Source organism: Sparus aurata, chromosome 7 (genome assembly GCF_900880675.1).
Source record: "Sparus aurata chromosome 7, fSpaAur1.1, whole genome shotgun sequence".
In the NCBI taxonomy this organism is placed as follows: Eukaryota; Metazoa; Chordata; class Actinopteri; order Spariformes; family Sparidae; genus Sparus; species Sparus aurata.
This window is the reverse complement of record NC_044193.1, coordinates 21,909,370-21,924,427: the sequence shown is the minus strand read 5'-3', so window position 1 is coordinate 21,924,427 and position 15,058 is coordinate 21,909,370. Positions and strand designations below refer to the sequence as shown.

Below are 15,058 nucleotides of genomic sequence, written 5' to 3'. Positions count from 1 at the left end.
ATTAAAACAAACTATTTGAATTTTGTTGAACTGATTATTCAAGTACTGGGAGCCACATTCAAACATACAGCTACTAATAAATAATTTATGTTTGAGTGCTGTGTTTTCAGTGTTGTTTTCCTGATGACGTGCTCAACATAATCAGTGTTATCAACCAAATCTCCTGCACACGTCTCATATAATATTTCTGGTAATGATTGATAAACATCAGACACTATTTAAGGCTGAGATGAACACAGAAACTACACAGTAGAACTGAACAGACCGTCACTTTGAGAATGGAGATGACAATGTGTTTTCCTCTGTTGCTGCTGATCTGCTCTCTCTGCACGGCTCAGCTTCAAACAGAGTCTGACAACCACATTATTCCACTTGGAGATCAAACTGAAGCTGAGAGAAGAGAACCAACAAATGCTGCTGACCAACAACAGAGATATACATAAGACATCCATGCTGTGCTAAGAGAGATGAGCGCCTTGTTGGCTGAACAGAGGCTGGAGATAAGGCACTTACAGAGAGAGAATGAAGGTAGTATATGATTTATTTTTAACAATATGACTTGCAGGCAAAGAGGAGTCAAAGAAAAGCTTCTGTTTAACTTCATAGAGCTCTTCTAAATATCCGCAGTGTGTCAGCTTAGCAACAGCAACAACATTTTTGGCAAGATTTTTGGCTACCAGGTTTTGAGGTACACATTTCGGTATTTGCGTTTCGAAATTTCAAAACATGACCTGAAGATATCTGGTGAGTTTTATGATGATTGGACTAATAGTTATTGAGTTATGGCCAATTCAGTCTAAGACCTGCCCTTTGTAAGGGTATTTAGAGTGAAAGCAACCATGTTGTTTGTCATTTGTAATAATTAAAAGATAATTTTTATCCCAAAATGCTGTATAACTAATTTGGTGTTGATTGAGTCAAGTTATAAAAACACGATGCCAATTTACTGTTTCAGTCTATGCTAACTAGAGCAAAATCTATCACGGCTCGACATGCTCCTGGAGACGTTTTACAAACAGCACTTTGAGCTGGACTTAGTGGACTGAGTGTCCAATTTCAAGTCAACCAGACTAACTGTTTTGTGGTTATGGCCTTTCAAAAATTGCATTAATAATAGCACCACTATGTGACCAATTTGGTTTATATTTCTTGAGAAGCATTTGCACCTCAGGCCAAGTTTCATGTTTCAACTCACGGGACTTTCAACTCAATGCAACATGAGATAAATAATTTTGAACTGGAACAAAAACAATATTTTTGAACTGGAACCCTAATTAGCACTAACATAAAGTACAGCAGAGGTTGATACGAGCATTATTTAGCATTATAGCTGAAAAGTTAGATGGTAGTTGTAAGGACACTTAAAAACACAAATGTCAACATCAATGTGGTGTTCATTGAAATTTTGAGCTGATGATGGCTGCAGATGAAATGTCAGAAGATCAGCTAAGTTCTTACAATGTATCCTGTGGTGAACATGTCTATAATGCTGATCTGTCCAGTTGTTGTGACAACATGTGACTGATCAAAGAAAATGTTTCCTGCTGATGGCAGAAAAGACAATCCACTGGAGACCAAAATGTCCGTACAAAATGTCCCCGATAAAATAGTTGTGAATATATTTCAGTCCAGGTCAAAGTGCATAGAGTCATGCAGTTTACGTGGCTACAAAAGTATATCATACATTTTTCAACATTCTCAAGGAAAATGATGATGCAGTACATAAAAACTAACATACAGACATTTATTTCTTTAATCAAGTGCAAGGAGCCAAACTGAGAGTACTGGAGTTACAGAAGACTGAGATGGACAAGCAACTTCAAGGTACTGTGTAGAGATCATTGTCGCCCTGATAACGTATAGTGAGCATTGACAAATACTATTTTATGGAATTTACAAAGAACAATAGTATATGTCTATAATGTTTTTTAAATATTGTTTTAAGCACAAACAGCTAAACTGAAGGAACTGGAGTTACAGAAGACTGAGGTTGACAAGTTGACTTTTCTCCAGCACAAACAGCAGAGCTGATCTCCATTAAAGCCAGGACTGATGTCACAGAAAACCAGGTGGAGGCTCTAAAGAGAGATGGAGAAGGTAAGACTGAGAACTAAACCAGCAATTTAATATTATACAACAAGTAGTTCCAACCAAGCGATCTGATTGGTCAACAAGAAATTTAGACTGTGCTCAAATCAGCATGACAGCACACCTGACTCATTACTAAAAAATATTACTCTGCCAAGCCTGTGGCAACATTGTATTCATCTCCATGGCAACATTGTAACTGTCAGAGCTGGAGTAGGAAACGGCGGAAAAATAGGCTACAAAATGGATCGGTTTGTTGTTCATTTTGATTTATTTGCTTCAGCGTCTGTCCGAGTAGCAACAGGGCCAGGCTGGGAGCGAGCGAGGAGCTTGAGATAAACATGCGGGAATGAGTTATCAGCAAAAGGGCACGCCACGAGAGAGTGTCCTGTAACATGATCAGGGTGATGGCGAAACAAATGTACGCCACCGTGAGTGACAGCAGAGATGACGATATTGCCGCGAGTGCTGGTTGGCTGAATCGTTTCCTCTGCCGCAACAACTTCACTTGCAGAAGACTACTATTGCCCAGAAGGATGCCAGAGAATTCACAGAGAAGCTGGCGAAGTTTGTGACATTTTCATCCCGGATTTTGAGAGGAATTAAACACCTGTCCCAAATTGCCGCCTAGTCCCAAATAAACGCCTGGTCTGTTAAGTGATTGAAACAAATAAACGCCCTGGCTATTATTTATTTTCCCTTTGGTGTGAGAGACACTATTGTGACCGCGGTTAAAACGATTAGAAAATATAAAAGAAAAAAATCAACATCTTTGTTATAACTTGGGCGATGAAAATAAGCATTTTCTGTTTATCTGTGCAGTATTGATTTAGTTCGGGAAATTCCGAGACCGCGATAAAACATTAACGTCAGCTCAGAGTTCATCATCTGGGACTCGAAAATCCTTTCTGTTGCTAGGTCGTTACTAAGGGTTGGATTATTTGCTTGAGTGGTAAACTACGTTCCATTACACATATGAGTCTACTGACGTGACTGATTTTGTTTCAGTTATTAGTCAGACCCCATGTGTTTCCACGGAAAGTGCTGACCGCATCACTGTCGTGCTCAAATGACGTTAAAGCACACCCTCTCGGGTAATATTGCTTAATTTCATTCCAGAAAGGTTTTTACCGCCATTTTGAGAATGGCTCAAAAACAGCAACGTTCCACGTTGGCAGTGGATCACTGAGCAGGACAATGTGCCATGTCAATGTTTCCCATCGCATTTTATTTTAATAAGTGTTGTTTTCCTGAGGACATGCTCCATGTGATCATAGTTATCAAACTGTCCTGCATGTGTCTGTCATAAATAATTCTGTAAATAAATAATTAAGTGATAATCAACAGCTCTTGTTCTTCCAAAGTCAGACTTTATTATCATGCTGGATTTATTGAGGAAGCAAAGAGAGAAAAATATTCTTTATGACTCATCTAACATGTGTTTCTGATGTTATCTCAGCCAATTAACAACCTGAGGGAGGCCACTAAATCTGACTGTGTCGTTAATGTTTGAACAGGTCGGGATGATAATGTTTTGTTTGCTACTCCTTTAATGACTTGTTTTTCATGTCAGGTCGTTCAATGTTTACACTCTCAAACATCAGTGAGGATGACAATTATATTGATCTGATGCTGTCTTTCTTACCTGTCAGTGTTATCAGCCATGAGGTGATTTTATACATGATTTTTACCTTCGATAATGCACATTTTAGCAAAAAGAATGGTTCAAGGACTCAGAGCTACATTCCAACATACACAGATCAGCCACAATATTAAGTGTTCTGCTGGGAAACGTTACGTCATGTCATTGATGTGGATGCAACTTGATGTGCACCACCCACCTGAACACTGTTGCAGACAAAGTATTTACCTGCTCAACAACAATGTTCCATGTTGGCCATGGCTCCCCAACAAATTAGATACAAGCACTCTGTAATGAAAACAGTGATTATTAAAATCTTTTTTCATCAGAGATTGTTTTCATTGGAATGCACGTCTACAACCAAATGTCCTCCTATCTTTCACATAATGACATCCTTTACCTCAATCAGTTAGGCTTCAGGACTGCTCACTCCACTGAGATGGCCCTCCTCACAGTGAGTCACTCAGTGCTTCCAGAGCATTGTCCCACTCATCCATCCTCAGTCTCCTTGACCTGTTGCGTTTGACACAATCAACCACCAAATCCTTCTCTCCACTCTGGCTGAACTTGGCATCGCTGACTCTGCTCTAACCTGGTTCACATCATACCTGACAAATTGCTCCTTTAAGGTCATATGGAATGGATCCTTGTCCAAACCCTGCTTTCTGGAAACTGGCGTCCCTCAAGGCTCTGTACTAGGACCATGCACGTCGCCAGATTGTCTATTTTTCATTACAGACAGTTTATGATCACAGAATAATATCCGTACCCCTGCGCTATGACTGACGTAGCGTGCGAAATTTAAATACAAACACTGCTGCGGATCTTAGATACGATACGCTGTCAGCGGACAGCCTGGCTGGCGTCATGGACATCAGACAGTTCTTTAAAAACAGAGGGGATCGAAACAAAGAAGCAGCAGGGAGGAGGAGAAATGTGAATGAGAGGGAGAGAGGTAGGTTTAGCTTTTTTTTGCTCGTGCACTGAGCCAGATGTTAATGGGAATCATTAGGGAACCCTCTTCTTCCGTCTTATCATAATTCGTTTTTTCTTTGCAAAGTAGAGTATGAGTTTACACTCATTTTTGCTTGAGGGCTGATTTTTTTGTGTATACTGTGACTGAAACAGGTACGTGTCAAGTGCACCAAGAGGAACAGACGCTGTTAAAAGAGAATCCCTTTTTCAAAATAAAACAACTTTCCGAGTATGATCGTCAATATGACAGAAATAAAATAACGTATTTATTCTTTCTCTGCGGCCCGGTACCAAACGACCCACGGACCAGTACCGGTCCGCGGCCCGGTGGTTGGGGACCCCTGCACTAGATCACTACACTCTGCAATCACATCTCATGGATTCTCTTACTACTGTTACGCAGACAACACCAACTGTTCCTCCAACAACCATGTTGCAACGCGCATCTCAAAATGTATGGGAGACATCTCCTCTTGGACAGCTGTGCATCACCTCAAACTCAACCATAGTAAAATTAAACTCTTCTTCATCCCAGGGAAAGACTGCCCTCACATGGACCTGTCAGCCACTTTTGAGGATGTCACAGTATCGTCTTCATCGACTGCGAGGAAACTAGGCATAATCCTCGACGACAGACTATCCTGTATTGTAGTATTGTATTGTATTTTGATCACCATGTTTTTCAAAACTATAATCTTCCTGTAATATTTCTTTCTGTCTGTTTATTCACATTCAAATCTTAAACAGCTGTTGTCACAGATGTTGATGGGGTTAAAGCTCAATCAGCAGTCACTCTGATCTATTTTCAGTTCAGCAGCTCAACACTTGTTCATATGATGACTTAATGTTTCAGCAATTGTCTTTGGTTTTGGTAGATTCGTTCATGTCAGTTAAAAAAAAAATGTGGCGGTGCTGAAAATTACATAAATTCACGTTGTGTTGTTGCTCTTCAAGAGTCAGACTTTAAAACCACGCTGGATTTATTCAGTAAGCAAAGAGAGAAAACTCTCATCTGTAATGAGTCGTCTGATCTCAGCTGATTAACTGATGACTGATATTAATTTTTGGGTATCCACCTTGGAGTAAATAAAATCTGTTTGTAAGTCCTAAAATGACACAGTACGATTTCCTGTGTTACATAGACAGCACTGACCCAGATATTAAAACAAACTCTTTGAATTTTGTTGAACTGATTATTCAAGTAGTGGGAACTAAAGGCAAACATACAGCTACTAATAAAACATTTATGTTTGAGTGCTGTGTTTTCAGTGTTGTTTTCCTGATGTCATGCTCAACCTAATCAGTGTTATCAACCAAATCTCCTGCGCATGTCTCATATAATATTTCTGGTAATGATTGATCTGCATGAAACACTATTTAAGGCTGAGATGAACACAGAAACTACACAGTAGAACTGAACAGACCGTCACTTTGAGAATGGAGATGACAATGTGTTTTCCTCTGTTGCTGCTGATCTGCTCTCTCTGCACGGCTCAGCTTCAAACAGAGTCTGACAACCAAATTATTCCACTTGGAGATCAAACTGAAGCTGAGAGAAGAGAACCAACAAATGCTGCTGATCAACAACAGAGATATACACAAGACATCCACGCTGTGCTGAGAGAGATGAGCGCCTCGTTGGCTGAACAGAGGCTGGAGATAAGGCACTTACAGAGAGAGAATGAAGGTAGAGTATGACATTTTTAACAACATGACATGCAGACAGAAATGAGCCAAAGAAAAGATTATGTTAAACTTTATAGAGTTCTTGTAAATATCCGCAGTGTGTCAGTTTAAGAACAGCAACAACAGTTTTGGCCAGATTTGTATAATGTTATGCAATATGAACTGCAGGTAAAGATGAGTCAAAGAAAAGCTCCTGGGAGACTTTATAACGTTCTTCTTGATGTACACAGTGTGTCAGTTTGACAACAGCAACAGAATTTCCTCATTCTAAAAATCCTTGTCCTCTACCTTTTATACTCTCTTGTTTCTTCTATTTTTAAATTACAGCAACAAACTGAGGTCACTGTTACAGAGTCCTACAATATTACAGCTTCATACACAATTGAAGGACAGAATCAAAACAAGACTAGTGAGCTCACAGATATTAATCAGCACAAATACAAAGTATGTATAGTCTGATGTGTGCATCTGTAGGACTGGTCATGAACCATGACCATGACCTGATGGTGGCCAAGATAAAAACGTGAATGTCTATACCAAATGTCATGACTATCATCAAATAGTTATTGAGACATTTTAGTTGGAAAGACACTTAAAACCACAAATGTTAACTTAATTGTGTTGACTGAAATCCTGATCTAAAGATCGCAGTAGATAAAATAGAAGATAGTGGTGGACTGGCTGAATGACTGACAGTGACATCTCATAGAGTCATGCAGCTAATGTGGCTACAATAGTAACTCAACAATTTAGAAAAGCTTTCCAAGGAAATTGATGTTGCAGTAAAAACTAAAATACGGGCATTTACTGTATTTCTCAAGCACAAGCAGCTCAACTGAGAGAACAGAAGACCGAGGTGGAGAAGCTGAAGCAACAACTTCAAGGTACTTTGTGGAGAACAAATGGCTCTGATGAAGAAAACAAACAATCAATGAAACACTGTTTTGAGGAAATACATTAAAATACATGTTATGCAATCTCCCCCCCCCCCACCCCACCCCAGTCAAACAGGTGGCTTTCTCAGCTTCACTGTTGGCTTCAGGCTCTGGAAATATTGGACCATTTAACACACAGACTCCTCTGGTCTTCAGACACATCATCACTAACATTGGAAACGCCTACAACCCAAACACAGGTACTCAAATTCACACGTTTGTTATGTTGACATCAATCTGGTTGACACATGTTGCAGCGGTTGATTCTTTATTTAAAATGTCCCACAGGTTTTTTCATTGCACCAGTGAGAGGAGCCTACCACTTTGAGTTACACATATATGGACATGGACATGCTTCACATCCTTCAGGTGCTGAGTTGCACAAGAATGGAAAACTTATTTGTGTTGCATATGAGCATCAGGCGTCTGGTAGTGTGAAATCTTCTAATGGTGTCACGCTGCTTCTAGAGGTCGGAGATGCTTTGTCTGTCAGTCTGTGGACTAACAGATGGGTGTTTGACAATGGAAATCGTCATACCACCTTCAGTGGTCATCTGCTTTTCACCATGTGAGCAAGAAACAGTCCTTTTTCTTCAAACCTGACCACAGAGTAGCAGTGTATCATGGACAATGAGAGAATATTTTTGCCATTCAAACACTAGAGCAAAGAAGTGAACTAATTTGTGAGAAAATTGTGGAAATGTCTGATTTTTGTAAGTTGTAAGTAGTAAGTAGTAAGTTGACATCAAAACCTGCAAATCAAAGACTCAGCTAATGTTTTTATCCTGAATGTCAAAGCTGGATGACAAAGCTTTCCACCAATAATTATTTGAACATATTAAATATATTCTTACGTTTTTTTTACATTTGAATAAAAGCACAAAGTGCATCAGTGCAGTACTGTCTGTGGACCTTTTTTCAATACATTGTAACAAAATAAATGTTTCACGTCTGTTTGGAAGTATGTAAGATTGACCAAAAATGTTCATGCCCTCCACCTCCTCTGCAGTCTCTCTCTCTTTCTCTCTTTTTCTCTCTCTCTCGCTTTGAGAGTGAGGCTGCACGCAGTGTGGACGCTGCTGTTTTTCCTAAACGTTTCCTCCTCTTTTGTTCTGTTGGCTTAAACTTGACTTTCTTTTCTTTCCTCTTTATTGTGCATGTACAGGTAAGGTTTACATTGGTTATTTGTGGTAAAAGTTTGAAAAAGAGCCGAAAGTCAGCGCCCAGGTGGGAGAGATGCCGTCTGCCAAGATGCCGTCTCTGTCCCTCCAACACGGCGCGAGGTTGGTCCCTGGGCCCGGTGTGCCGATGGAGGTGGTGCTGCTGGCTGTGGGAGAAGTAGTCAGGCATGATCAGCTGGTTTATGCCTCCCGCATGAACAAGGCTGTGGTGGTGTTTGTGAAAGAGGAGCAATGTGTATATGAGTTGGGCAACACTCATATACACTCTCCACCTATGGAACACCAACGAGGTCACTAACACGTGAATTCCAACGCATAAACAACACGTAGACAACGTGTCAATTTTTCACGCGTTGTTTACGTGTTGGAATTCACGTGTTCGTGACCTCGTTGGCGTTCCATAGGTGGAGAGTGGGGTGGTGATTCAGGACGTGTTTGTCCAGGTGTCTCCTCTAGTGGCGCCGTCCACCAGAGTTACTGTGTCCGGTGTCCTGCTGTTCATCCCAAATGAACTGCTTGAGAAGGAGTTGTGGAGGTTTGGGAAATTCGCCAGCGGGTTTAAAACAGTCAGTTTGGGATGTAAAGATCCTAAACTGAAACACGTGATGTCTCTGAGAAGACAGGTGTTTATGTTCCTGGACTCACAGAGCCTGGACGTGTCCTTCAGGGTCAAGTATGGGGAGGGGTTTTATATGGTGTATGCCAGTGCTGGACAGATGAAGTGCTTTGAGTGTGGAGATGTCGGCCACAAACGTGTTTTATGTGTCAAGCTCGGCAAAAAGAGAGGACTCAGATGCAGATAGGCAGCAGTAATGACAGGTTTTATTTTCTGCTTTGTATCTCTTCAGACAGAATGACAAATCAGATGGCTATGAAAATCCAGAGGACACAGCAAGAACAAAGAAACACAAGAACAAAAAACACTCCCGTAGGAGGACAAAGGAAGACTACACTATTCTTTAATTTGGCTTTCTGTGAAAACATTAACAAAAATCACACAGAGGAAAAGCACACAGGCTATGAAAATTAACTGCCCTCTCTTAGCTGACAAAATTACAACAGAAAACGCTCCAATCGGAGGATAAACAAAATCGCTACAAAATTATTTAACTAGAACACACAAAAGACTGACCAGAAAACTATTAACACAAAATCACTCTTCTTCAGAGGTATACAAAAACAGGAAACAAAGCTTGGCAATACTTAACTGGGACTAGACAAGGCTGTGAATCAGGCTAGACGTATTCGACAGGACGAACAAAATACTCTGGTAACACGGACAGGGGAAGACAAAGACTATATACACATGAGGGGAGGGAGCACAGGTGGAAACAATCAGGGATCAGGGGAGACACCAGACCGGTGACACAAGAGGAAGGGCAAGTGACCTGAAACGAGAGGAGAGTTACCTTTCAAAATAAAACATGAAATTCACAAGACAAAAAACCCAAGACAGGACATCCCTCACCGCGGTGTGACATTAGGTTCAAGGTTCAAGGTGTACTTTATTGTCAAAGATCTATGTAACAGGCGTTAGCACAGGAAATTGAAATTTCGTTTCACCAGACTCCAATGTGCAGCTAGCTAAACAAGCTATAATTTCACACATAGTGTGATAGACATTTAACAATAGTTTCACACACACACACTAAAAGCACACACGCTCAATGTGCAATGAATATTGCAATGTGCAATGAAAAAACTATATCATACTGATATATGCATTCGCACTCTCTCTTTACTCACTCGCTCTCTCACACACACACACACACACACACGCCCAGTCACTCACAGCAGCAGAATACAGACATGTGTAGTAGTGTGCACAGGCAGCCCAAAGCTAACGCCGTAGCTCCGGCTGCAGGGAGCACCGGCGCTGGGAGCGCTGATGCGTCGCTAGCCGCTGTGTTGGCTCCTGTGTCGGCTTGGGGTGCTGGTGCCTGTAGTGGACTCAGATGACGGAGGACAAGGCAGTCAGCTGGCCGCTATAGGAAACCAGGGGGCATCTGCTCGGGCTGCAGAGGGCGGGGGGTCCGCTGACAGGGTAGATGTGGCAGAGCTGTCCACTAGTGAGCAGGGCAGGAAGGACACAGAGGAAAAGGCGTTATGCAGTAGTAGGAGGAGGAGGAGGAGGAGGAGGAAGACTCAGACACTGGCAGGCTCCCTGGTATGGAAAGCCGTTTGAGCATTTATTCAATATCCTTGATATCAGACTTAAGGTTCATGCACTAGCAAGCTTTTTGTCCTCACTAGTAAGACAATTTGGCGCACTAGTAGAACTACTAGGGCGCACTAGTAGAACGACTGTGTCTTACCAGTAACGTTTTTTCCACTACTAGTGCCACTTTTGGCCTACTAGTGCGCAATCAAGCCCTACTAGTAAACTACTGTTCTGCACTAGTAACACTACTAGGCCCTACTAGTAGGCATGTGTCACGCACTAGTAGCCTTTTGGACGCTACTAGTAGCACCAAAATGCCCACTAGTAGCACTAGTAAGGCATTTTTGACCTCACTAGTACTACTAGTAAGTACAAAAATGTCCACTAGTAGTACTAGTAAGGTATATTTTACCTTACTAGTACTACTAGTAACAGCAAGAATGCCCACTAGTAGTACTAGTAAGAGCCAAAATGTCCACTAGTAGCACTAGTAAGATGTTTTTTATCTCACTAGTACTACTAGTGAGGGTCAAAATGTCTACTAGTAATACTAGTATATCTCTTTTGACATCACTAGTACTACTAGTGAGGTCCAATGTGCCTACTAGTACTACTAGTAAGGTGTTTTTTACCTCACTAGTACTACTAGTAAGGCCCAAATTGTCTACTAGTACTACTAGTAAGAGCCACAGCAACCACTAGTAGCACTAGTTGGGATATTTTGGACCATACTAGTACTACTAGTAAGGGCAAAAGTGTCCACTAGTAGTACTAGTAAGGTGTTTTTGGCTTACTAGTAGTACTAGTAAGGGTCCAAATGTTCACTTGTAGAACTAGTGAAATAACATGCTAATGGAGAGGTGGGGACAGCACAAGCATTGAGTTATTGGTCATTGGCTCTTCTGAAAGAATTCCACCCAGCAAAAACTTAACCCCATAAAGCCTGATGAGCTTTTACTGTTGTTGTTGTTAATAAAAAGAACAATAATGATGTCCATGATATCAAATATAGCCTTGATATCCCTGATATCAGTGATATCAGGGATATCAAAGATATCCCTGATATCCGTGATATCCTTGATATCAGTGATATCAAAGCTATCCTTGATATCCGTGATATCAAAGCTATCCTTGATATCCGTGATATCAAAGCTATCCTTGATATCAAAGATATCCGTGATGTGATATCAGTGATATCCGTGATATCAGTGATATCCGTGATATCCGTTGATATCAAAGATATCCTTGATATCAGCGATATCACTGATATCAAAGATATCCTTGATATCCGTGATATCAAAGATATCCTGGATATCACGGATATCTGTTGATATCAGGGATATACGTGATATCAAAGATATCCTTGATATCACGGATATCAAAGATATCCTTGATATCAACGGATATCCGTGATATCAAATATATCCTTGATATCAACGGATATCCGTGATATCAAAGATATCCTTGATATCAACGGATATCCCTGATATCAACGGATATCCGTGATATCCGTGATATCAGTGATATCCGTGAAATCCGTGATATCAAAGATATCCTTGATATCACGGATATCAAAGATATCCTTGATATCAACGGATATCCGTGATATCAAATATATCCTTGATATCAACGGATATCCGTGATATCAAAGATATCCTTGATATCAACGGATATCCCTGATATCAACGGATATCCGTGATATCCGTGATATCAGTGATATCAAGGATATCACGAGTACTGCTAGGGGGTAAAGTAATGACAAAAACTATTACAATAATAATTCTGGGCATATCTTAGCCACTATCTATCTATCTATCTATCTATCTTAGCTTTGAATATTTTAATTCCTACAAATGGAGATAAAATTGATATTGATTTGTAAGTAATATAATATATATAATAAACATAAAACATGAATAAATAAAAAATACTAAAGAAACATAAACAAATAAATGACCTAATTAATAAGCCTTTTAATATTAGAAATGCATTCAGTTAATTTTCATTTTCAAATGACTGTTGCTAAACACTCTGGTATTCAGAGTGGCCCCTTTAAGGCCTCAAGCACACAGTTTGAACATTCACCAATCAAAATCCATGTCCCACCTTCCTCATTTGCATGCAGTCCACTAGTACTACTAGTGGCCGCATCTTGCAACTTACATGTACACAAGTAATGGCTAGAATGTCCACTAGTAACACTAGTGAGGCTATTATGATTTTACTAGTACTACTAGTAAAAGCCAAACTGCCCACTAGTAGTACTAGTACGGCATTTGTGACCTTACTAGTACTACTAGTGTGGGCCAGAATGTCGACTAGTACTACTAGTAACAGCCAAAATGTCTACTAGTAGCACTAGTGAGACATTCATGATCTTACTAGTACTACTAGTAGAGGGCAACATGTCTGCTAGTACTACTAGTGACAGCCAAAATGTCTACTAGTAACACTAGTAAGGGCCAAGATGTGTACTAGTAGCACTAGTAAGTGGCAAAATATCCACTAGTAGCACTAGTGGGGGACTTTTGCACCTTACTAGTAGTACTAGTAACACAAAAAATGCTCACTAGTGTTACTAGTGACAGATATTTTTTTCTGACTAGTGTAACTAGTAGCGCTCAGTTGTCAACTAGTGCACAGTTTTGCCTCACTAGTAAGATGTAGTTGTCCTACTAGGATGCCAAAGTTGTCCTACTAGTGCACAGAAATGTCTTACTTGTAACAGAAATGTCTAACAAGTTGCATGAAGTCGCACACTAGTAGTGTACAATTGCATACTAGTAGTGCGCTAGTTGCGCACTAGTAGTGTATTGTGTCATACTAGTACAGCCAAACTCCTTAAATGTGAGGTTCAGAGGCTCACTAGTAAGACAAACTTTCTTCCACTAGTTACACTAGTAAGAAAGAATTATCTGTCACTAGCAACACTAGTGAGCATTTTTATGTTACTAGTACTACTAGTAAGGTGCAAAAGTCCCCCACTAGTGCTACTAGTGGATATTTTGCCACTTACTAGTGCTACTAGTACACATTTTGGCCCTTACTAGTGCTACTAGTAGACATTTTGGCTGTTACTAGCAGTACTAGTAGACATGTTGCACTCTACTAGTAGTACTAGTAAGATAATAAATGTCTTACTAGTGCTACTAGTAGACATTTTGCCTGTTACTAGTAGTACTAGTAGACATTCTGGCCCACACTAGTTGTACTAGTAAGGTCACAAATACTGTACTAGTACTACTAGTGGACAGTTTGGTACATACTAGTTAACATGTAAGCTGCGCCATGAATCCACTAGTGTAACTAGTTGCATTTCGTCAGGCCAACATGTAGTACTAGTGCGCAAAATGCAAATGAAGCAGGTGGGATAATGACAAAATCCTGAGTCTTGATTTGTCGGCACTACTTATTTTGAATTAGAGAGCCAATAGGAAGCCTCAATGCATGCTTATTTCCCACCTTCCCATTAGCATTTTGTGCAACTAGTGTTACTAGTAAGCATTTTGGCTTCTACTAGTTCAACTAGTGAGCATTTTCCCCTTACTAGTAGTACTAGTATGGTCCGAAATATCCCAACTAGTGCTACTAGTGGTTGCTGTGGCTCTTACTAGTAGTACTAGTAGACAATTTGGGCCTTACTAGTAGTACTAGTAGGCACATTGGACCTCACTAGTAGTACTAGTGATGTCAAAAGAGACATACTAGTATTACTAGTAGACATTTTGACCTTCACTAGTAGTACTAGTGAGATCAAAAACATCTTACTAGTGCTACTAGTGGACATTTTGGCTCTTACTAGTACTACTAGTGGGCATTCTTGCTGTTACTAGTAGTACTAGTAAGGTAAAATATACCTTACTAGTACTACTAGTGGACATTTTTGTACTTACTAGTAGTACTAGTGAGGTCAAAAATGCCTTACTAGTGCTACTAGTGGGCATTTTGGTGCTACTAGTAGCGTCCAAACGGCTACTAGTGCGTGACACATGCCTACTAGTAGGGCCTAGTAGTGTTACTAGTGCAGAACAGTAGTTTACTAGTAGGGTTTGATTGCGCACTAGTAGGCCAAAAGTGGCACTAGTAGTGGAAAAAACGTTACTGGTAAGACACAGTCATTCTACTAGTGCGCCCTAGTAGTTCTACTAGTGCGCCAAATTGTCTTACTAGTGAGGACAAAAAGCTTACTAGTACATGAACCTTAAGCCTGATATCAAGGATATTGAATAAATGCTCAAACGGCTTTCCATACCCTGGGACTGATCAGGACCTGAATAATGACCTTTACTCTCTGGAGGAGATCAATGGCTTTCTAGATGAGACTTTTGGTAAGTCTGTTAAAGTAAAAGATTATTTTCAGGACACAGGAAAATTTGTGCATTCAGCTATA

The 15,058-nt window shown here is 40.3% G+C and overlaps 2 protein-coding genes across 3 annotated transcripts in view; both read left to right on the top strand.

The window, feature by feature from the left end:
* LOC115584539 (glutamate--tRNA ligase-like) overlaps positions 1-15,058 on the top strand; it is a 121,384-nt gene that overhangs the window by 4,595 nt on the left and 101,731 nt on the right. The window contains exons 1-3 of one of the 2 annotated variants that reach the window (XM_030422028.1): positions 244-528; positions 1,762-1,824; positions 2,014-2,097. In XM_030422028.1, coding sequence (XP_030277888.1) covers positions 468-528; positions 1,762-1,824; positions 2,014-2,097 — 208 coding nt within the window. In that variant the 5' untranslated portion in view covers positions 244-467. Of the gene's footprint in view, positions 1-243; positions 529-1,761; positions 1,825-2,013; positions 2,098-15,058 lie in introns of those variants that run through there. The other variant, XM_030422024.1, reaches the window with a different exon arrangement.
* Positions 6,100-8,223, top strand: LOC115584540 (complement C1q-like protein 2). The gene is made up of 4 exons (XM_030422030.1): positions 6,100-6,392; positions 7,213-7,275; positions 7,395-7,526; positions 7,615-8,223. Exons 1-4 carry the CDS (start codon positions 6,143-6,145, stop codon positions 7,896-7,898), a joined length of 729 nt encoding a protein of 242 aa, XP_030277890.1. The 5' UTR covers positions 6,100-6,142; the 3' UTR covers positions 7,899-8,223.

Excerpts from the sequence above, each read along its gene's own strand:
- LOC115584540 (XM_030422030.1), top strand. The coding sequence starts at position 6,143 with ATGGAGATGACAATGTGTTTTCCTCTGTTGCTGCTGATCTGCTCTCTC. Across the intron at positions 6,393-7,212 it reads CTTACAGAGAGAGAATGAAG|CACAAGCAGCTCAACTGAGA; the intron begins GTAGAGTATGAC and ends GTATTTCTCAAG. Across the intron at positions 7,527-7,614 it reads CGCCTACAACCCAAACACAG|GTTTTTTCATTGCACCAGTG; the intron begins GTACTCAAATTC and ends AATGTCCCACAG.